The following is a 23,286-nucleotide window of genomic DNA, read 5'->3' on the forward strand; positions in this document are numbered from 1 at the left end:
CAACTTTTCCGCAGACAAAATTGATCTGCAGCTTTGGTGAACATTTTTCCGATTATGGCACATACAACTCAATGCGTTTGACTAGCAGCAGCTAGTTTGATAAGTAATGACCTTAAATATTTCTTTGGCTTTCGAAACTTTAGTTTATTGCATGAAATGCATGTCGCAAAATAATGTTATCAACGCTGCGTCATCGATTTCAGATTTGTGTGCCATTTGAAAAGAGCTTCGAGTGTTCAATTTGCCAAAATATTATACATTTTATATTTTTGTTGCCCATTTCGGAATCTTGTTTTGCTTGTGTGGTGCTACGACCTAATGAAAATATTTTAGATTATAAATGCGTAAATAATGTGAGACCAAACCGCTTTCAGTTTATTAAAAACCGCATCCTGTATTTAAATAAATAGTTCTGCCGATCAATGGTCAAGAAAGAATTCCACCACTGCGATGTTCTAAAGAATGCTCTCCATCTCATTTTACATCGCTTTTTACGAGGCGGCGGACGAATGGAAAAAAAGTGACACTCAACTTTGCCATGTGAAGCAAATAAATCATCGTAAGTTTTCCGCTGGTGTAAAGGGCATAGAACCCCTCCCACCAGGTCTGCTCTCGAGTTAATTCAATTTAAAGGAAAAGAAAAACTTTATCGTGCAGTTTCATTCTCCTTTTGTAAGATGTTTTTCTTTTACGTTTTTCACTGTAAAGGTTTCGCTTTGTCGCTTCATTTTGCGCAAAGTTTGCAGTTCCACAAAAGTTGACACGTCATCAACACAAAGAAGTTGTTGTCCCACCCACAGTTACTGTTCCCATTCCAGAAGGGCATATTTTTTCGAAAGCTACCGCAAACTGCCCTATTGAAAATTAGGCACATAAAACAATCAGTATGGTAAAAATACGCAAAAGCTGACGGTGGAAATAGCAGAAACTTTACCTAACCCATGAGATACATGTATACACTCAAGTCTCATAAGGTTTTTTTAAAATAATCATATTGTCAATATGACAAAAACTATTCCGGTCCTCTTAGCTTTCTTATTCATTTGATTTAATTATTACGCTTAAGGAAGAATATTAAAGCATTTCTAATTATTATTTCCCATCTTACAAAAGCGTAAGTGATTGCTATTGTTTTGATATCAGGCACAATATACCTTATCTAGTCGACAGATACCTTTTGCAGAAAGGACAATGTACAAGGACAACAAACTGTGTGCTAAACTAGAGCTTGAAGTTTGTGCTTCTTCTTTATGACTTTGCTCCCCAAAAAGCTGTGAAGTACTATTATAAACCCACAATCCAGCAATTTTCTGTGGCACTTTGGAGCTTTTTGTTTTGATTTGTTTGGCACGCATGCCACCCAATAACCCGCGCATCACTCCCGATTGATGCGAAAGTTATATGAAAAGTTTTGATTTGTTTTAGTGAATTTATTTCAGAATGGAAATTCCTTCCTGCTCTCCTTCTGCTCCGCTGTGCTCGACAAGCCGGAAAACGAACTCCTCAAATTAACTGAAATTCGAATCCAGTTCGCATTTTTTTATTTGTGTCAATATATTGTTCTCACAGTTTTCATTTTACAGTTTATTGTTTTGTGTTATGTTCCGTATTTCTTTCGCCCCCTTCTGTTCGGCGAAATGCGTTTAAAGCTTTTCCATTTAGCTAGCTCCATTCCTGGATTTCCTGTTCCTATCTCCTCCAATTTCACTCACAAGTTTTCCGTTATAAACTTGAGTTATAATTGAAAATATTGCTATGAGTGTCTGGGCCTTCCCGGACTTTCCTTTCCTCCCCGTCACGTCTTTATACAACACTTTTGTTGATTTTACTGGGGTTCTGGCTTACTTGGGGAGCAGCTGTGTTTTGGTTTTAATTAAATTTTCCTGTCCACAAAAGTTTAAATAGGTAACATGTTGAGAAATGAGTGTGTAAACAGAAATCATTTGTTTACGTAAGAGGTGCTCGAGCACCACAACGTAGAACAATAGGAAACGGAAAATATAGATTTGACAAACGGCGTGGGGCGAAATAACCACAAGGATCTGAGTAATGCTAAATATTGTGGGAAGTAAATTAATGGCTACGGCTGTCCAGTTGTATACCCCTTACTCGTTGAGTGAGAGGGTATACTAGACTTGTTGAAAAGTAAGTAGTAGCAGAAGGAAGCGCACTGGGTGGAGACCGCGTGCAGTCATTTAAACAGTCTTTCTGCTGCTTGCATATACATCTTTTTCTTACTTTGACTAAGCAACAGGTATGTTATAGTCGAAGTTCTGGACTTCTTCTTATTTCTGTTTGAATATCAATAAATACAGCAAACAATAATGCAATAGTCGAGTGTCGCGACTCTTAGATTATAGCCACAATTAACTACTTTTAGATATACAGCTAAAGGAAGTGCCAGAGTGGTGTTGATATACGTGCAGCAAATCAAGTACTGTTGCAAGCAGAAAATTTGAGCTTAAGTTTCAGTAAGATAACGGCTCAATTCAATAAACTTTTACTTAACTTTTAATAAGTTTCTAGCAGTCCGAGCTGAATATTTATTTGGCACGTAGATGCGAATAAATAAGCCGAATTATATATCAATTTGAAACTTGCGAATATTTTAAACAAGTCCCAGATGAATGCATGTTTAGTGTCAGCTTTCGTGTATCCGAGATCTCGACGTTTATTCGGATTAATTGGATCCATAATCCAAAAAGGCAACTGCCTTCTAAACTCAGTGGTTAAATAAGAACATCAATTAGAATCAATGTGTATTTGACATTCGAACATACACTATTATATGTTAATAAATTAACCGCATTGGATTCATTTGTTATGTCGTTCTCGAAAGAAAATAACTTGGACTGAGGAAAAATAAAACATTTATTATGCTGCTTACAATTGATTTTCGGTCTCGAGCCCAAATGTAATATTTCATTTAAAAATAGTTACTCATAATACTTACTGAACGTACACTGAAAGTAGACGCTTACGAATTAAAACACATTTCCAATAAAATAGCAAATACTTTAATTCTACATTCAATTGGTTTTCCCAGTGGATGCATCTCGCTTTGTTTGCAGAGATATTTGGTTTACATATTTTCTATTCACCTTAATTAACACTGATTGAAATTTCAATTAGGCCATCACCAACGTTAGATTCCAAACTATTTTCTTAAGAATAAGGCATTTTGGAACATTTTAGGCTATTGGCACCGCCGCCTGGGGCTCTAGTTTTTGACCCGGCAGAAATCGTTTTAATAAAACTGCAGGCAGACAAACTTGCTACAAAGAAATCTTCCTCAAACTGGAAAAGTAACTAAAAACCCAGCCAAAAACTAAACTAAATGCAGACATAAATATTTTATGCTTAAAGCAAGAAACTTTTGCAATTTGACTGCTGCTGCTCCAGCAACTGCAACTGATGTTGCTCCTGATGTTGTTGCAGTTGCAGTTGCCAAAAAAGCCCGAAATACAACCGGGCAAACAATGTGGCAACCGGCTTAGTTGGTTTGGCCCTTTTCCCTCCACTTCCACTTCCTGCATCTTCTTTTTTCTGTTCCTCGGGATTGGGTAAAATCTAAACATAAGTTAGCATTTAAGTTGGCGCAGGGCGCAAAAGCATAAAACACGCCCAGTTACACACATGCTGGTGAAACGCAGATACACTTCAACAAAAATATAAACAATTTTCATCGTCATTTAGGTTGTCAAGATAAAGAAATCATAATTGCTGCACTTTTATAAAATTATTAAATATACAAATGATTTCTCACGTTAAGCTAATTAGTTGAGTGCATTGTAGTTTTGTTTGACCTTTAAGTTTGTCGGTTTGTTTCATGTTATCAAATATAGTGTAGCGCATTATGCATACATTCTGACAATATTCTAATATATTTTGAAGTTTTTTATGTTCAGTGTTGTCATATCGCTCATAGCAACTGGGAAGCTGTCTGGGAAATTTGGGTATTGGGGTATTTCTTGGCTCTAGTCTGGAGTTGTTAGTTGTGGCATTTGCTCACAACAGGTACACACAAAACAATTCCGCATTGGGCAAGTCAATTAAATCGTTGTTCCTCTCCTGTCTGCGGTTGGGATTTCAGTTCTAAATATTTCATAAGCAGAACGAATTTTGAGGTCAAATTATTTTTGATTTTCTTCTTACTATTAACGAAACTTTATTTCATATCAAAAATGTAGTTATTGCAGATATGGCTCCAATGACAAGTCAACTTTAGTAATATTGTTACAACAAAATCTTTTGGTACTACATACCAAGATGCAGTACAAAGAGACATAGGTAGGATTCTCAGAGTTTCGTATCTTGAAATATTAATAATTAATGAAAGGGAAAATAATTGCTTGCGTATGGATAACTACTCTATCGGGTCAGATAAAGAAAACTCAATACTATAGAAACGAAAAAGCTTAGCTACTTAACTTGGTTCGATTTCATTTTCTGCACAATCTATGTACCAAGATAACAATGGAGATGGAAGGGAAGAAAATCAAAAGGCAGAGAGAAAATCCATTATTTTGACCCTCGAACGACGTGGCTCTGAATAATTTATAGCTAGCGAACTAATTAAAATTGCATGACCACGTCTCGAATGAAATTCAATGAAAACATTTGATTTCGATGTTGTGGTGAGTTCGTTCTAGTCTAAGAATTAATGTCGCTGTCCTGAAAATCTCACTTTGTTAGATTGGTCGAACCATTTAGGTAAATATTTATTTTATATACCCGTATTTATGCGCTTATATGTAGCTCCGATTATTTAATTTTAATTAAAGATATACAAGTAGGGAGATTTGTTTTCGTATCTATGCAAAGAAAGTGATTTTGCTTAGACTTAGCATTTAACATTGTCATATTTTCACTAATCAATAAGGTTTAAGGTCATCCTGCGACAAAGACCGCATTTAACCCACCTATTCACGGACAGCTGGCCAATCAATTTCAGTGCCCGCAATTTGTCCGGCATTGTCATAAATGGAACTAATGCCCCGCTATGGGCTCTCTTAGGGATTGCCCCAAAACCACGGCCACCTGTCAATTATTTTAACAAGACGAAAAGCATCAATGGACTGTGTTTCATGTGGTGTCCGACGGACTGCCTCGATTTATCTACAGGAGGTGCAGGGATCTCCCTGTATGCCAATATGTGTTTAATATGAATATATACTCATGTATTGTACGCACATACGCGCATCTGGCCAAAAAAGCCATCAGCCAGCAAAGAAACTGGAAAAAGAAGGCAAGGGCAAATCCCCTTTGCGTTGAAATGGCTTAATGTCACTTTGTTTCATCCGGTGTTGTCACGTTTTCTTCTTTGTTAAGTACAAGTCGGATCGGGAATATTGGTTTTGGAACCATGTAAAATAAATTTGTTATTAAAAATAAATAATAATAATATAATAAATATATTTAAAAAAGATGTTATGTGGACATTCTGAGCCATCAGAGAAATTGCATGTCATTCAATGCGAGTTTGAATGTTAAATAATATTTAATTCAGTTCAAAAACGCATATGGTATTTAAACATTGTTTTGTGCTCTTAAATTTATTAATAAAAATAATAAAAATGTTTACAGTCTTTGAATACCTATGTATATCTTATGCTGAAATCGCAGTCTGATGTAAATTTCTGTTTTCAGTACGTCTATCAAATAAATAAATTTTTAGCTTGGACTTAATTTAATTTATTATTCTATTAAAAGTCTAGTTTGATTGTAGGGAAAACTTAGCCATAAGAAGCTGGACGACAAATGAAGTGAGAATTGTGTGATTTCGTACAGTGTTTTTTCTTCGGCTGGCCTTGCATGCGATGTCCATCAGTCAAATGTACGAGTATATCGATTTCCCGCCGCCTGTGTCACCCAGAGAAGCGTCCTGCTGGCATTAGTTTTTGCCAATCAACACGCCCCAAATAGCTTGTCAATTATTTGCCAATTTCGAATGGCCAAACCGGGTGACAATGGGATTTGCTCCGTTTCATTTAATATTTCTGATGCCAGCAGACAGAGAGCTGGGGATCTTGGTCGGTGGTGGATAGGAGGTGTAGTTGGTGGGGAGCAAAGTTCGCAGCTCGCAGCTGTTATAAATAAAGATTTTCGACGGCCATTTAATTCATGCAAAATACTCGTTTCCGTGAGCTTTTGGCCCCCGGCCCTGTCAACCCATTTCAATTAAATTGCCAAACTTATTTATATTTCGCAGTCCAATGTAATCGTCGTCGTGGGGATCACCATCAACCGCCTATCGATGGCAGTTGTAGGTTGGGTGTCATGCAAATTGAAAATTAGTAGCACTAAGCCTTTGACCCCGCCCACTATGGGAGCATTCAGTGCCACGACTAATTGCCATGCCTCCACCCGTCTACCCACCGCCCACTTTAGTCGGCAGGCAGAAAGGATTGACATTTGTGTGTTTCGTTTACATTTTTTTCCTGTTTTTGGTGGCAGGAAAGGCGGCTCATTCGACAGTTGATTTATTGAGTTGTTTAGGTCCAGTATTGTTTGATGGTTATGAATAGCAGAGAGCCCCGTTATTAAATGGATGGACAAATTTGCACTGATCTAAATACAAGCTATTAAAAAGAACTATATGAATTCGCTTTATCGCTGACTTTTAGATAGCTAATTATGAAATGTTTCCGTAGGGATATTGATAACTTACATGTGTATTTTAATATGTAACATTTAAAATAATGTTATTACAAATCTTTCGAGGAGGTTCAATAAAATATAGCTGTTGGCATCAGTAAAGTGAAACCCCCGAGCTATTTTGGCAAAATTTGCACTGCTCAAAGTTTTAAATATTTGTCCAACTAAAACCTTAGCCCAACAAATCACAACACCTTGGACTTCTAATCTAGTCGGGTAAACAATGGAAAGGGCAAACTGACCACAATGCCAGTTTCTTTATTCAGTCTCCACGTCTCCCCCTATCAACAGTGAAGTAATTGAAAAAATAACTCCTACCCTACCGACGTACTGGCGTTAAAAAATATATTCCATAGGATGGGCCTGCGAAATGCGCAAGGACAGGCGACAACGGACTTGGCCGGCAAAAGGATCTGGAGCAGGAGCAGCAGCAGTAGCAGCAACAACAACTGGATGTCGGTGGCTCGTTGGTCACTTTGGCTCGTTGAGAAATTGACATTTAAACATGAAACTCCAGCAGCAAAAGTCGATGCAATGACAATGGCTAGGGCACTTTTGGGAATGTCCTGCCTGTTGTCCTGGCAATCCGTGCCCCGGCTGCAATCTCAGCGCAGCAGACAGCAGCAATGCTGGGCAAACTTTATGTGCGTTCTGCTGAAAAAGAAATTGAAAATATATATCCCGATGTACGACTGGTTCCCATATGACTGTCTATCCAACTGTCCAACTGCTACTCCGCCCCACCCTCACCATCGTCCTTTTGTGCCCGTCTGCGTGCACTTATCGATTGCTTATACGCGCACAGCCGAAGTGTTTGAAAAGAAAACTTGAATCGAATACCGCACAAAAAAGAAATAAAACCAAAAATCACACATTTTTTAAGAAAGTTGCTGGGGGCTGAGGGGCTGAGGGTGGAACCCATTAACACTAATCGCTTCCCCACAGACACATAAACAATTTATCTGACACACTCGCACACATACATACGCTCGTATGCGCCGAGTCCTTTTCTGCGAGGCGGCCGCAAGATCGAAGCCAGACTTTGGGTTTCTTCTTTTCTGTGGGATATTTTGCTTACGCTGCCGGAAATTTATCACGTTAACCTTTGGGAAATGCTTATATAATTTATCTTCAAGCGAGTAAATTCTACCCAGGAAAAGGAGGCAGTGGAAAGCATCCAAAACAGCTTTGCAAAGGCAAAAAGGAGCGACTGGAGAAGTTTTCCAACTGTGGCTGATTCTCTCACAAATACACTCGGGGGTCCTGGTCCACAGGTCGGTGGCTATGTGTGAGTTACCGAGGTAAAAAATTGCCAAGAGTTTGAAAACAAGGCGGTGGGCTAACCTTTCAACTCAGACCTGTTTCTCGCACTCCCCAAACATTGAGTGGGTAAAAAATTAGGTTAATTTTGGGTGTGCTATGGATTGATGGGTCCCCATCCAAAAGCACTTGGCAAATAATTAATAAACATTGAACGTGTAACAGAAGGAAAGTTATTTTTCGTTGGCGCTAAGAAGAAAGATTCAAAAATTAGATTAACTTGCTATTTTAGTGTAACTTAAACTGTTACTCGTAGAGCATTAGTGGGGTATACTAGATTAGTTGAGGAGTATTTAGCAAAAAAAAATGATGCTAGCTTCGATCCGAAAATCGATGTATATTAAAATAAGCTAATCGAAATGAAACATTTTTTCAATATTTTTAGATTATTTCTATGGCATCTACGCATACATACAACCTGCTTATCTGAAGAGGTATAAAAATATCTCATAAATAAACAGAACACAGAATTTATTAAGGCATATTTAATCTTTTTAATTATATAAAGCTTAGTCATACATATGTATATTTTATAAGAATGATTTAAAAATTTTGTAGATTTACTTGATTTATTTGGTCTCTTGCCTTTTTTCTCAGAAGTGCAATATAATATTCCCTTATTTAAGATTACAAAATTCTTAGAAACTGTCGTTTCCGCTGAATCGTCAAGGCTACTTTTTAATAAGTACAGCTAAATTCAAAGTAATTGATAGGCGTGTATGTGATGACTATAAAAGGGAGGCTTAATTTCCGATTGGTTCAGTCGTGTCTCACAAACTTCGCAGCAAATAAATAATCAACATGAACTACTTCGTAATTTTGGCGCTGCTCTGTAGTCTGGTGGAAGGTGGTTTCAGCCTGTCTAGACCTTGCTCGGTATTTCTGCCAGTGTACGAATATAGGCACGAAATCAAAGCCTGCGTTGGACTCAACTATATCGACTGTTCGATGTATGATAGTTATTATAGCAGCCGTGAAGAATGTGAAAGGTATTATAACTTGTATAATAATAAATTAAACTTGTAAAATAATAAAGTACAACAGAAGAATTTATTTATTTAAAAGTATTATTTTTTAAGCGGGGTTCGTTGAAATAGTCGGGGAAATCGACTAAAGCGTTATCTATGGTTTAAATATATATTTTTTCGCTTTATTAACATTTAATTTAAAATGAAATTTTTGTATTATATTATTTTATTTTTCATTATAATTAAATGCAAGGCATTATCTCATAATCGTCAAGGCTACTTTTTTATAAGTGCAGCTAAATTCAAGGTATTGGAAGCTACTTTAGATGCAAGGTGCGAGTTATTTTCGGGCCTATATGTATATAGCTACATAGAAAAAGCCTGGAATAACCGAATGTTTGACTGTTCAATGCATAACAAACAATTTTAATGACCGCATATCCTGAAAAATAAATTAAATTGTATACCATAATAGCATAATTGAATAATTAATTACAACTTGATATTTGTCTAAATAACTTAAATATTTCATAATGCGTTTTATTCAAAGTAATTTCAAGTACTTAAAAAATAGCTAGTATATTTTTCATTAAAATAGTCAGATGTTTGTCACTGACACCAATCTGTAAATTCAAGAACATTTCCTATCGTATTATCGGCTCTTCGGATGCCAAGGGATATAGAAGAGCTAAGCTCTTGTTCGCATAGAGCGGCAGTCGACCACTGTATGTGTGCACACGGATGATAATGTATTGTTATAACAATAAAAAAAAAATTTTAAAAAACATAACTTTTTTCCCGGGAATTCCATGGTATTTCTTCTAGAATTCTTTGTGAAAAAACCATGCTAATTTTTCGAAATTCCCCAGAAATTCCCAAAGTTTTCCCCGGCAACTTTAAATTCCCCACCACAAAAGCCTGTTGTATTGAAATTCTTCGCCGTTTCGCATGAATCATTGCTTGTATTCAGTTTGCGACTTCGGATGAATATTTGAAATGATATTTGCAATGATTTTTAGATGTCCACACGTAGTGCCTTAAGAAATAAATTTTTCAATTATGGCTTCCTTTTTCATAATGGCTGTACCCAAATAATGCAAAAAAATATATCTTTTAAACAAACGTTTAAAAGTATTAAAGCATTGCAAGTGAACTTTGAAAGCTAACATAAAAAAGCGAGCTAAACTCAGCATTCTATTTCATAAATGAAAATATTTAGTAAAAATGAGTAAAATATTTAAGTAATTGTCGACTAATAATGAATATACACATATGTATGTATATATAAAGAAAAAAAAAGTATATAATTAGTAAAAAGAAAAGGGGCACAGAATATTCCAAAGCAAACTATTGCTAAATAACTATAGAAAACTAGCTTAGTTCGTTTCTTAGATCAAAATTGATTTCGCCCCAAAAATCCCCTTTAAAACTTTCTTGCTTATTGTTTTTACTTCCAAATTCTACTAAATTCTAATCTTAGATTTTTACGATCTCAATTTTACGCGAGCGGAGAGAGCAAATTTTGTTGCCACCAAAAAAATGGGCAGCATAGTGCAAAACCAAAGTATGGTGGCTAGACATATTGTCATTCTATTGTCTTTGCTTGAGTCGTGCGATACTAACCTCGCAGCAAATAAATAATCAACATGAACTACTTTGTCATTTTGGCGCTGCTCTGTTGCCTGGTGGAAGGTGGTTTCAGCCTGTATACACCGTGCTCGGTATTTCTTCCAGTGTACGAATACGACCACGAAAGAAAAGCCTGCGTTGGACTCCACAGAATCGACTGTTCGAGGTACAATAGTTATTATAGCAGCCTTGAAAAATGTAAAACGTATAACTGGCATAATTATTTATTTGATATGTCTAAATAAATGTATAATAACACAGTACAACAAAAGAATTTATTTAGCTAAAGTATTATTTTTTAAGCGGCGCTCGTTGAAATAGTCGGGGAAATCTATGGTTTAAATATATATTTTTTTCGCTTTCTATGTGGTGGCAATATTGGTACAGTAAAATGGTTCAACAAATAAATTAACATTGAATTTAAAATGAAATGAAATTATTTTACAATTCACCCAATATAAAATTGTGATGAGTTTAAAACTTTTTTAGCACTTTTCTTGACTCTATGGGGTACCTCATTTAGTATGCCTTCATTGCAAAGTTGTGCGCTTCTTGGGTTTCAGCAGTGCGATTTTTTGCCCACATTTCTTCATTGCTCACCACATTGTCGTCGCTTCATTAAGAAAGTTTTTCTTTACAGTTTTCCTAACATAAATGCTGAAAACTTAATTTCTTCTAAGTGAACTTGTTAAGTTTTACTCGTCGTTTCCCCCATTTCCCTCTCCATCTCTCCTACTTTCTTGGCACATTTTTTGTAACTATATTAGAGGGTGAGTTCCATGAAGGGTTGGGGATAGTTGGGTCTGTTGTTTTGTGGGCAACTTTTAGGTTATTCTTCGCCCGTAGCTGTCGCTGACACTTGGCTGCCCACTTTTAAATATTTTTCTATTCCGAGACCAGCTTTAAGCGTATTAAAATGAGAACTCATGGATGTGGGAGGAAATGGAAATCTTAAGTGCTGCAGACTTAAAAATTTGGGGCGTTAGGGAAAATATAAAGCAATGTATAGTTCAGTGTTATATATTCTTTGAAATACATGAAAATAATTGTTGTTTTTAATTAACTGACTACAGAGAGAAGTCCTACTTCAACAACTAAATATCGTGTCAAACTGAACTTTAAGTTGCAATATATGTTTAAAACACTTGTCATTGTAAATACTAACAAACTCACATGACCAGCTAATCAGCAAGTGCAGGTAAAAATATTCGCATCCCTTTTCTAAGTCATCTTAAAACAAATGTTTTCGCCAAAGTGTCATAATTAAGTGGTTAAACATGACTGAAGTGTAGTGAAACACTTTTGCTGACTTAGACGGCATACATTGAAAAGTGCATCAAATTCCAATTAAATCAGACACACATCAGCACTTCATAAACACGAATTGAGTTTGAGGCCATGGTCGAAAAGGCTGAAACCCGATCCGACCAGACTGCCAAGGAGACAATGCGAACGGAGGCAGGTTAGCAGGCGATGCACATTCAGTCAAGTTAAATGAACCGCATCTATTGACTATCTCCTTCCCTTTTCCGGCTATGTACCTCTCTCCCTCTAACTCGCAGTCGCACAGTGGTATAATTTATAAGGATTATTTCTAACCCAATAATTACTATTGTATATGTTTTATTTCCATCAGCAGAGGGCATTACAGGGCTTAGCTTATTTCTTAACTAAGTTAAGTTAGTTACCCTTAATTGTCATGCTTAAGTATATCAAAGCTATATTTACAAACTTGACAATTTAATTAAGCCTATACATATTTAAAAAATATTATATTAGTTGGGATATTAGGGCGGTATAAAATAATAAAGTTACAAAAAAGGTTATGAAATTGTTCTACTATATAGGGATACAACATAACATAAAACATGCAATAAGGCTTTAAGTACTTATTAGGTACTACTTTAAAGTATTCCGAAAATTTACAAATCATTTTAGCAATGTTTCACCACTGTGATTGCCTCCAATGCCGAGAATCAAACGACGGTGATGGCAAATTTTGCTTTTGAAGGCAACATAAATTTTTCAAACGATTGACTCAGCAAAATGACCATGAATGTGTGACATCAGCAGCGGCCAGAGGCGGTGCTGCCCCTTTCCCCGTTTCCACCAGCGGCCCCTTCCCCTTCCCCGGCTGTCGTCATTATCGTCCTGCGACAGGACAAACAGACAGAGACAGACTGAGAATGGGTGGGTGGGCGCCAGAAGGTGAGGTGCCGGGGACATCCTTTTCCATGGCAGCCGGCAAATATCGAGAGGTAAACACGTGCATTGCCAGCTTCCGTTATCAGTCAGCTTGTTTGCCAGACAGCCGGGCCATTTCCATTGGACGCGCCCACCTGGTTTAGCTGGCCAACATATCCCCCCCTCCCCCTTCCCACGCTTTTCGTCTATATTTGTCTGCTTATTGACGCTTTGAAGTCGTACAATTTTCTCGTTCCTGAGTAGCTGTCTTGACTCCTCTGTGTTCTCGTGTGTTGAAAATTAACTTTGAAAGATTTTCGCTGGCATGAAATTGCTTGACGTCGCATTTGCGGTTCAATGGGTCTGAATTTCACCTTCTGTGTATCGATCGGAGCTCCGTTTATGTTAAATGATGTCTTCCTTGGTACACAGTGCGTATGATTGATTTAATTTGACATCAATGACCAAAGCAAAGTCAACACATGAATACGACAACATCAAGCTTAGATTGGTAGACATTCTATTTAAATTTCCGTCAAATTAAATTACGGAATTTACTCGTTAGGTTACATTATACACTTACTTCAAATTAATTTTTGACAATGGCATTGCTGTTCTAGGTTTTTGAAAATAAATAAAAAAACTGCAGTAGAATACTGTAAAATATTAAAATATTCGATATTGAATACTGATTTTCAGCCAAATTGTTTGATTTTTGCCTTTCTACATTTACTTTTTCTTTCGATAACAGCGCGGTATATACTTTAAACATTACAAAAATGTTGGAGGTATTGTATTTAAATGTGCTTAAGTTACCTCAGTGATAGGCCAACGTCGCCAACGTAGTAGCAACTAATAAAACGTGCAGTAAATATTTATGAACTTTTATTTTATGACACCTCTGAAGCATACCAGCTGCGACAATACACTGTCCTCTGAAAAAAACAAATAAACAACCAAAACTGGCCATTTAAGGAGCTCACAATGATTTAAGCTAAGAAACACAGACAGAAAATTAACATAAACCGGGAAATGTTGTCTACCAAAAAAAAGAGAACTAAACAAAAAGAAAATCACGTTTTGTAATTATACAAAAGAGAATACACGGTCAAGGAACGCGCAATGGCATCCTCGAGAAGCCCGTGTTCTTTTTCCCCATGAAAAACTGGCGACCATTGGACCTTGTTTATTCGGGTAAGCAAAACAAAGCACAGAGCTGAAATGAAAATGCAACAAAATAATTAAAAATCGTGTGGTGCCGAGGTTGATTTCCCAACATGGGAACCTCGACTCGCCTTGTCGCCAGTCCGAAATTGCTTATGAATTGTAAACAGGAAGGCCTTTTCCCGTTCCTTTTCGGCAACCGCAGGTCCTGGCCAGTTGTTTGTGCTACGTGTGAATTATAGCATACTTTCAAGCGCGTGCAGGAAATTATTTTTAAATGGAGAGACAAAATGTAAATGGCTGTGCACAATGAGCAGAATCAAAGCAAATTCATATCCACTTTTTCGTGTCGGAAACCGGTATTTTCAGTTGAAATGTAGATGTTCATATAACCTTGAGTTTCATTTCATCATATAAATTAAACTAATAAAAACTTAATACGTAATTATAATAGGTTGTGTTTCATAAACGATGAAACTTTATAAGTTATACCTTTGAATACTATGGGATAGTTTGAAAACTTTGTTTTCCCAGTGTGCAGCTGTGCACTTTGGTCCACAAACTTATCCACTGCTCTCAAAACAAATCCCTTTGTAGTTGCAGGGCCAGCATAAAATGAGGAAAAACACCACGGAGCAGCCGCAAACAAATTGGGGGATCCCCATCGTAAGCCTACCAAAAACAAGTCACGTTTCGAGGCGCAGTGCACACACACACACACAGAGCTGCACACATGCAAGCGCCGAGTTGCAGGCCTGTTCGCATAATTGTATTGCATAATTTTAGCACGCGCTCAGTCCCCAGCCCCTGCCACGCCTCCTAGCCCCATCGCCCCTCGCCCCCTTGCCCCCTAGCCCGCTTAGCCCACGACAACCATCATGCTATGTGACGGCAAACTAAGCGCAACCCATAAATACGACTAGAAATATGCTGCAATATTTTTGTAGCTACCGCGCACACACAGATGCACACACAGACAATTCGCACTACTTTTCTCATTACAAATTGGATTTTGCAGTCACATTTCGCTTATTACGTTCAAAATCCATGCAAATTTCTTTATATGCACCCAACCATCCCAACCCAAAAGTGTTTCTCCCATTGAACCGCAGTTCTTGCGCCTTTTTTACCGCATTTTCATTGCTCACTGAGGAAAATATTTCTGTTTCTGCAATAATATCAAGAGATAAGTTATAGGAGCAAGGATTATTTTCAAATTGCAAATATCAATCTGTATTGAATTTAATTTTAGAAGATTTGATTATTTTAACACGTTTTTCTATGCACCAACAACATATAATTCTTTTTCTGTTTTATTTTATATTATATTTTAATTTGACCAGGGCTCTATTTTCCAGAGTGTCATTTGGCGGGTGGGAAAGGAAAATTGTGCAAAAGGAATGCTTGGTGTGCTTGCATCTTATTACTATTGCCCACAGATACAAGAGAACACACAGCTACAAACAAACAACTGGCAGAATAATATTATAGAGAGACGGCGGCTGCCAAGTTTATTGTGCAAATATAATTCAGTTTTCTTTTCTCTTTGGCCGATCTTTTTGTACCCCGTTCCCTTTCCCGTTCCCGTCTATGGCTATATTCCACCTCCTCGTCCGTTGCTTGCAAATTAGCTGTGTGCAACGTGATAATGCCATTTCTGTGCATTTTGCCAGCTTACAAAGTGCGCTGAAAGAACTTTATTGTCTGCAAAAGTGTAGATTATATAATCAGGCTAGTGCTAGAACTCGGCGAAGGAATAAGTTGTTAAGGCCTGCTGCGTCGCATTGATAATCTTTACTTAGAAAAACCACGAACAATGGTTGTGTACCATTGATATATGGAACCAACCAATTAGGTTGTGTTAGAAAACCTATAAAAATTGTATTATCCTCACACCAACCTAGTAAATCATGCATTTATTTAGCAAAGCTTTGATGACCTTACAAAATAAAGCATTCGTTGTTCAATTTTTCTTTCTCTGTTCTAGAAAATTCGGCGGTTTCAAGAGACTTCATCATTGAGTTCTACTGCTATTGACTTAATTTTCTTGCTGCGCGTCATCGAGAATGGAGATCCCAAATTGACTTGCAGGATATGTAGACGAGCCTGTTTTGGAGGCGGTTCCGATATATCTTCAGCATCGGCATTTTTCTTATTGGATACCTCTTCAGAGAAATGGGTTCTAGGAGAATTTTCTTCACGAGTCCAAGCTCGCTTAAGTGCGGACTTAACCGACTGCTTCGGCGAATTCATTAATAACATAACTGGTGCTTCAATTGATAACATTTTCGGAGATTTCGATGGGGACGTCATTTGGGATTCTGTTGGTAGTAAAATGGGTAACTCGGTTGATGCAATTGGCGATTCCACTGTTGGCGTTTTCGGCTTCACTATCGGTGAGGATTTTAATGGATTTTGCAACTTCGTTTTTGGCGTAATTTTTGGAGTTTTCGCTGGAGTTTTCTTTGTAGTCTTCTTTTGAGCCGGGGTCTTTGGCTTACCAGAATTCCGAGGGGTGTTAAATGGGGTATTTCTACTTGGGGTAACACGCACTGGAGTATTCGGTAAATTCCGGGCTCTAGTCCTTGGGAGTTTAGGAGTAATTGGAGTACTCGGATCATGAATGCCCTTTCGGCCTCGAATATGCCCGTATGTTGGTGGAACTCGATACACCAATGACGAATTCCCCGATGTGAATGCTTCAGAATCCATCTGGAGCGATAAAAGCCTTTGGCGGTTGCGTGCCATATAAGTTGGCGTAGATGTGGCCACCGGGTGGTCAGTAGATATGGAGGGCTCCTCGGGGATCTTGGGAACCGCTCCCTTAGCTGCTGAATCTCCTGGTGGAGTGCCATTATTTTTTGAACTCATTTTTGAATTGTTATAACTTATTTAGCTTGATACGACCGTTTACCAGCAATGTGCAAGTGATTCTGAATCAGAAATTCCGCTGTAATGTCAAAGTGATTTTAAATTAATAAGCAAGGCTAAATTGATTGAAGTTACACGTGGTTGCAAAGACTGACATATTAAAATATAGATTTTAATAGCACAATATATTAGCGGAAGTTCTATTTCAGATATCTGCCAATCGGTAGGAAACATTTAACATTTAAAAGGATTGCCAATAATATTTTCAAACATTCCCAAAGAGTGGGGTGAAAAAAGCTTGAAAAAATAGCGTCTCACAAAACAAGAAAAACTGCGAACCGTATCAAATTTTTTCGAAGACCGCAGTCTGTTAAAAAACGGAAGATATTAATTAAATTTAATGCCTGTCTGGAGAAGCGACGACGGCTACTGGCGGGCAAAAGAGCAAACAGTAACGAGAACCCATGGAAATAAGCGCTGCAAAAAGTTTGCCAGCTGTATTGCATTACGCCTTTAATTTCATTACACATCCAGGCGGAAGGAGCAAACTCCCGCCCAAGTTCCAAACTGCCCCATAAAATCCAGGGAAACACTTGTGAAGTCTGCCGGGCGACCAGAAAGGGAGCTCTTTCCTAGGGTCTCATGTTGCATGGCGCCTCATCCCGACCGACACTGCAGCTCAGCAGGAGCCCGAGGAAGATGATGTTGGGGGTGGAGTTATGGCGGGGAATCGGAAAACAGCGGGATCGAGAGGCTCCTGGAGGAATCGAGTTTATTATTTAATACTTTGAACGCCATGCGTTGAAATTAGCAGCCATAAATCAATGAAACGACCCGCCCAAGTCCACAATTAGCCGAAAGTAGCAGAATGAACGCAGCTTGTTATATGAACTAGCTGTTTTAGCTAATTAATGCCCAGCATCTCTCGCTGGTTGATATTGAGATTACATGTTTTCGTTTCAGAAATATCCTTATTTTTAAATAAGGAAGCTTTTACTTTTTTGGTAATTGCATCACTAGTCTAATTTTAAATAAATATCATCTTATATTGAGAATAGAACTTGTATTATAAGTTTCTAAAGTACTCTCTTCTTAGTTTTTCTCCATCCCCTGCATTTAGCTGTTGATAAGCGACTGCGTTTTCTTGCATCTGGTAGTCTATCCAGGGCCGCATTTTTGAGACATCAGTGTATACAGCAGGAATAGCACTTCCACATCCTAATCCATAGTTGACGATGCCCACCTGCTCATATCGATTAGGATCGCCTTGGAGGGGACAGGCCAGTGGGGAACCTCCATCGCCTTTGCACGAATCCTTGCCAATCTCTCCGCCGGCACACATCAGGCTGTTATCGAGATGGAAGTTTGTGCCCAAGAATCCTTTTAGTTGTCGCTGGCACCTAGATCTGTCCACCAATGGCACATCAATTTTCTTCTGAACATTCATGTAAGCGTTGTCCTCTAAGTTCTTCTTACCCCAGCCACTGACAATGCAACGCTTATAAATAAACTTGCGATTCGATGGCGGCAGGCAAATGAGGTTTATATGGTGGGTTAGGTCCAGCGGTCTTTTGAGGAATAAAAGGGCCACATTGTTGGCTCCATTTGTCCTATTGAAGGCAATGTGTCGTACAATCTTCCTGATGGGCACATCCTCATGCTTCCCTTGCTCTTGTTTGGTTAGCAAGTCCCATTCGCCAGCCCTTACAACTAGCTGGTCTTCGTTTAGTTTTTCTGTGATGGAAGTCGCTGTTAGCACAACATCTGGAGCAATTAGAGAGCCGCCAGCAAAATAAAGAAGATTTCTAGCAAACAGAAGAGCCACCATCCATGGCACTTCCGCCTCTCGGGCTGTGTAGTGATTACCCTTCATCATGGAGGTCAGTTCTGGACTGTTAACGTGGCCACATTGAAGTGGATGCGAGTGATCAAACTTCGGAACTTGACCTATAAGCTTTAAATGCATTTGGTTATTAATTAACACCAGTTTAGCTTAATTAATTTTACTACCATCACCACATTCGATTTGTGACAGCAGATCTCCGCAGGAGGACATTCCCAGTAGACCTTGCTTAGATGGCGTAACTGAAAGACGGGGAATTCAGGTACTGCGCCGATCCTGCAGAGATGCCGCGCCACACACGTGTTTTTCGTAAAATCCCAGCAAGGAGCTGCACCAGAATCATATAAAGCCAGGAGCAGGCACAAAATACAAAGTTTCCCGTACGTGAGATCCATTCTCGTCACTTGTACAATGCAAACTGGCTTCAAAAGAGTGATATTCCACTAAAACACATAGTGGAGGTTCCGATTTCTTAAAAATTTTAATCGCTGACGGATGAATGGTTTGCAATTATACACATTTGTCGTTGTTTTACCAGTAACTCGTAGAGTAAAATGGTATACAAGATTTCGTTGAAAAGTATTTATCAGGTCGAAGCGTTTCCAACCCAATAAAGAACATATATTTTTGATCACGATTACAAGATCGACTCGGTATCTGGCCCTTTCCGTATGTCAGGTCGAATAAGAAGAATTTTAACATCGAGCTCTCCAATTGAACTCTCTGAATGGGGTTTTTATGAAAGATTTCAATTTTACGTCTAGTGGAACTTTCGGCGCAATTACCTAACTAATTTCTATGGCCTTTTCAACGGCAATGAGTTAAGCAAACAAAATGGGAGCAACTTCCCCGGCACACATTCCGATGGAATGGAATAGACAAGACAAACAGCCAAAGCCAGTTACAACAACGTCAGTGTAGAAAACTTCAACAAGACAAGACACAACACAAGGACAAGGCTACCAGCAGCGGCTGGGAGGTGGGTGGTTGGGTGGTTTGGTGGCTGGGTGGCTGTTCTGGGTGGAAAGTGGGAGCTGGGAGCTGGGAGGTGAGAAAGCGCTGGGCGATGGGTTATGGGCGGTACAACTGGCGCATGTTGGAGCGTTCTGCGTGACGGTTACAGCATGGCAAACAAGATGGGGCCACTAGTCGTACTGGTAAACTTCTACAACTAATCCTGACTGATGTTGCGACAATATATATACAAACAAGCATCTGGATACACACTTTTATATAGTACACTCTGTGTGTATATGTGTGTGTATGTGGAGTGGCACAACACATGCTTCGACTGCTTCGCAGCCACGCTTTGCTGCCTTCTTTTCAGGCCATGCAGCCCCTGCCCTGCTTGTTTGCAATTTGTGCTGAAGATTTATGCGTTAGCGCAAAAGTTGCATTTCAAATGGATTTATATAAGAATAAGAAAATAATATCACTGGCAGGAACACCACTTTCACAGGGGGTTCAAGGCGAATGCGCCGTACGTGGGATTCGCTTTCTCTAATCAGCAATGGGGGATTTTATAAGCAAAACGCTGAGCGAGCAAATCTAATAAAGTGCATACTGAATTTTGGAGATTCGAAATTCGAATTGGATTACCTTTTAATCATAGCGATGAGTAACTTCATTGGCATGCCTTATGCTTGTGTTATGCTTGTGCTAAGTGTTTTTTTAAGTGTAGAAAAAAAAATAACGGTTAAAATAAAAGAATTTGTTTTACATATAATTAGTTTAATTATCTTTAATTAATAATTAATAATATTTCGATGTAAAGCCAATATATCGGCAATAAAGAAAATATGCTTTCCTGAAGTTAATATTTTTTGACTCTTTTATTACATATACACTACTGTTTTGTATTAGTTTAATCTCCAATTTTTTGAACCTGCTAATTACTTCATTCATTCCATTTATTTTTCGCAAGAAATATTATTCGCTAAATATGAAATTAATTTAATGCTGACAGCCACAAAAATTAAACCAATTGGTTGTATTAATTAGGCGTGAAACGCATCGTGACCTGGGACCATTAGGCAAATTAGACTGTTAACCTTGTTTTGAAGTAAACAAAGCATAAATTGTGCATGGCTGATTAATAAATATAAATTTAATTGGATTTACTTTGGACGAGGAGGGGCCGTTCTCGCAGCTGAAAACTATAAATAAAGTACGTATTCGGGGAAAGTTTCAGAAAATGATTGAATGTATTTTCAAAGTCACAGCTGTGGGTACAAGTTCACCACACTTTCCACATCCTTTCCTCGCAATGCATGTGTGTGGGTGAAAAGTTGAGTTCGAGTTTTGAGTAATTCTGCGACACATTTTACGCCCACCCAACGAAATGGCAAACTTTGTTCCAGGGACCTTAAGGCGAATGTACTCGAGGACCTCTATCTTCGTTCCACTCAACACAGTTGTTGTGTCTACTTCTATTCTATATGCACTGTGAAAATCGATATAATTACATTTTAGTGCGGACGAATTGATTAAACAATGAATATAAAATAACCTACAGTGAAATGTAGATTTTAAGTCCTGCGCATGGTTATTTTACTTTTTGTATAATAGAGCACACCTTTGTATTGATCAATGCCAGTGAACCTTCCTCGAGTGTATCCTCTATGGTAGCTGGGGCTTAATTAAGTGCATAAACTTCTGGGCGAAAATACACGAATGTCGTCTCTTTCTACATTTGCCACTTACCTCTACACACACACAAGCACACGTTTTCTGGTTTATGTGTGGGTCCTTTTACTCCTTTTTTAGCTCGTCATCAGTTGCTGTTGTCGCCGGTTCCTTTGGGGCAAGTTTTTGGGTCCGACGTATAAATTTGAAACGCTTTACATTGTTTACGCAATTTGCCTTGGTTACATTCACAGTTAAGAAGTGTGCATGTGTGGGTGAATTGAACTTCATATCGTATACGTGGGACATACGCCTGTGTGCGTGTGGGTGTGCTTGTGTGTGTGTGTGTGTGATCCCGGCAAAGTCCCTTGCTAAAGTGTTGCAATTATATTGATTGAATTTTGCGGCAGCATCGCAAGAGCATCAGCAATATTATCCTTACACCGCCCAGGGGAGGAATTTCGCAGAGGGCGTGACGTGGGCGTGGCGGTACTTAACGCCAATGATAACCGATTCACACCTTTTGGCATCTGGGGCTTAATTCTCGTCGCAGAACGCTCCATCGGCTCAATGAGTCGAGGGATTTTTGGCCTATTGACTTCGAATATAATTGGCAGGGATATCGAATTAATCAGGGGACTCAAGTGGCTAAGTCACGCGTTTTGATCGTCAGTAGTATAGTATTATTACTATTTTTAAAACGCTTTCTTTAGCTGACTTCATTTGTATTCATTAACCAAGTATATTTACATCATATACTCGTATATCACTGGCCATATTCTGTTAGCATTTAGACATCACATTGACTCCTTGTCAAACATCAGCAAACAATTGATATATTGGCGAATGCCGAACTGCGGCAAAATGTGTGAAAATGCTTGATATATTTTTACAGATTTTCTGATTAAAATTTTTACGCGTGTAAGCTTGCTGTCACAATGTTCACGGGGCCACCGGCAAATAAACGAATGACTGCCATGCTGCAAACATGAAATCCATGTGTATAAAGGCGGCATCGTAATTTGCATACGGTCACTTATTATGCCATATGTTTACATATATGCGAAAGAGGCCCCGAACGCTACATATATATTCAATAAACAAATAAATTAACAGAATTTTCAACAAATCAGCGGCGTATTTGGTTAATTTCCCAATATGCAAGCTACTGCGCTAGGCCACCATATGCAAATTGCCCCAGCAAAAGTGCCAAAACTCTGTATTGGACTCCGTATAATAAAGTGATAAAATATTTATGCAAACACAAGCGTTGTCGGTTCAAAGTGTATCGCACGACACTTTGCTTCTCTAATCCAAGTTGGTTTAAAGTTTGTTATACCACTTTGTAATACATTGATTTATTTCTAAAAAAAACTAAATGGAATACCTGCAAAATGATTTTAAAGTGAAACAAGTGTTATTTATTACTAAAATACAATAAATAAGAGTATGGATATTTTATTACTACATTACTATTGTGGAAAATGTCAAGGCTCATCAGGAACTCGGCTTAACCTCCTACTAAAGAGCATACATTATTCAGATTGTGGATTCTGCTCAAGGCTGCAGCCTACCTGGATGTGATATTTGCATAGGCCGCGCATTTTGTGATTAACAGCTTCCCAAATATAATTACGAAATTCCTGATTGCATATGTATGTATGTGAATGGATAGATGCGTGTATGAGTGCATTGTACGGCTCAATAATTACATTGTATTTATTTGAAACAGTTTTCCGATAGTTGCCGTGGGTTATTTCCCCACGAATTCCAAACGCTACCATTTCCAGTATAAATTGGAACAATTTATTTTACTGCTAAAATCTGCGCAAACTATTTGCAAAACACACAAGACTGCACACCAATATCGAGTATACGCATATGATGTTTAGTTTGATTTGCTGCAAATTGCATGAAGTGTTGTCGATTGGTCGGAGTTGGGTTCGAAATCGTGGTGCGGGTTACTTCATTATATCCAGTTGCAGCCCTGCATGGGGTTTATCAATCAAACTGCATTGCCGAGTT

The 23,286-nt window shown here is 38.3% G+C and overlaps 2 protein-coding genes across 2 annotated transcripts; both read right to left on the reverse strand.

The window, feature by feature from the left end:
* Window positions 1–15,821: 15,821 nt before the first annotated feature.
* On the reverse strand, window positions 15,822–16,862 carry LOC122626339 (mediator of DNA damage checkpoint protein 1). The gene has a single exon (XM_043806557.1). It carries the CDS (start codon window positions 16,791–16,793, stop codon window positions 15,924–15,926), a length of 870 nt encoding a protein of 289 aa, XP_043662492.1. The 5' UTR covers window positions 16,794–16,862; the 3' UTR covers window positions 15,822–15,923.
* Window positions 16,863–17,824: 962 nt separating this feature from the next.
* Window positions 17,825–19,110, reverse strand: LOC122626516 (phenoloxidase-activating factor 2-like). The gene is made up of 2 exons (XM_043806805.1): window positions 18,804–19,110; window positions 17,825–18,747 (listed from the first exon to the last, which is right to left on the reverse strand). Exons 1-2 carry the CDS (start codon window positions 19,029–19,031, stop codon window positions 17,860–17,862), a joined length of 1,116 nt encoding a protein of 371 aa, XP_043662740.1. The 5' UTR covers window positions 19,032–19,110; the 3' UTR covers window positions 17,825–17,859.
* Between the last annotated feature and the right edge of the window lie 4,176 nt (window positions 19,111–23,286).

Source organism: Drosophila teissieri, chromosome 2L (genome assembly GCF_016746235.2).
Source record: "Drosophila teissieri strain GT53w chromosome 2L, Prin_Dtei_1.1, whole genome shotgun sequence".
In the NCBI taxonomy this organism is placed as follows: domain Eukaryota; kingdom Metazoa; phylum Arthropoda; class Insecta; order Diptera; family Drosophilidae; genus Drosophila; species Drosophila teissieri.

Bases quoted from the DNA above. Each gene is read 5' to 3' on its own strand.
- LOC122626339 (XM_043806557.1), bottom strand. From the start codon at position 16,793: ATGAGTTCAAAAAATAATGGCACTCCACCAGGAGATTCAGCAGCTAAG.
- LOC122626516 (XM_043806805.1), bottom strand. From the start codon at position 19,031: ATGGATCTCACGTACGGGAAACTTTGTATTTTGTGCCTGCTCCTGGCT. The intron at 18,748-18,803 runs GTAGTAAAATTA...ATGCATTTAAAG, and splicing joins ACAAATCGAATGTGGTGATG to CTTATAGGTCAAGTTCCGAA.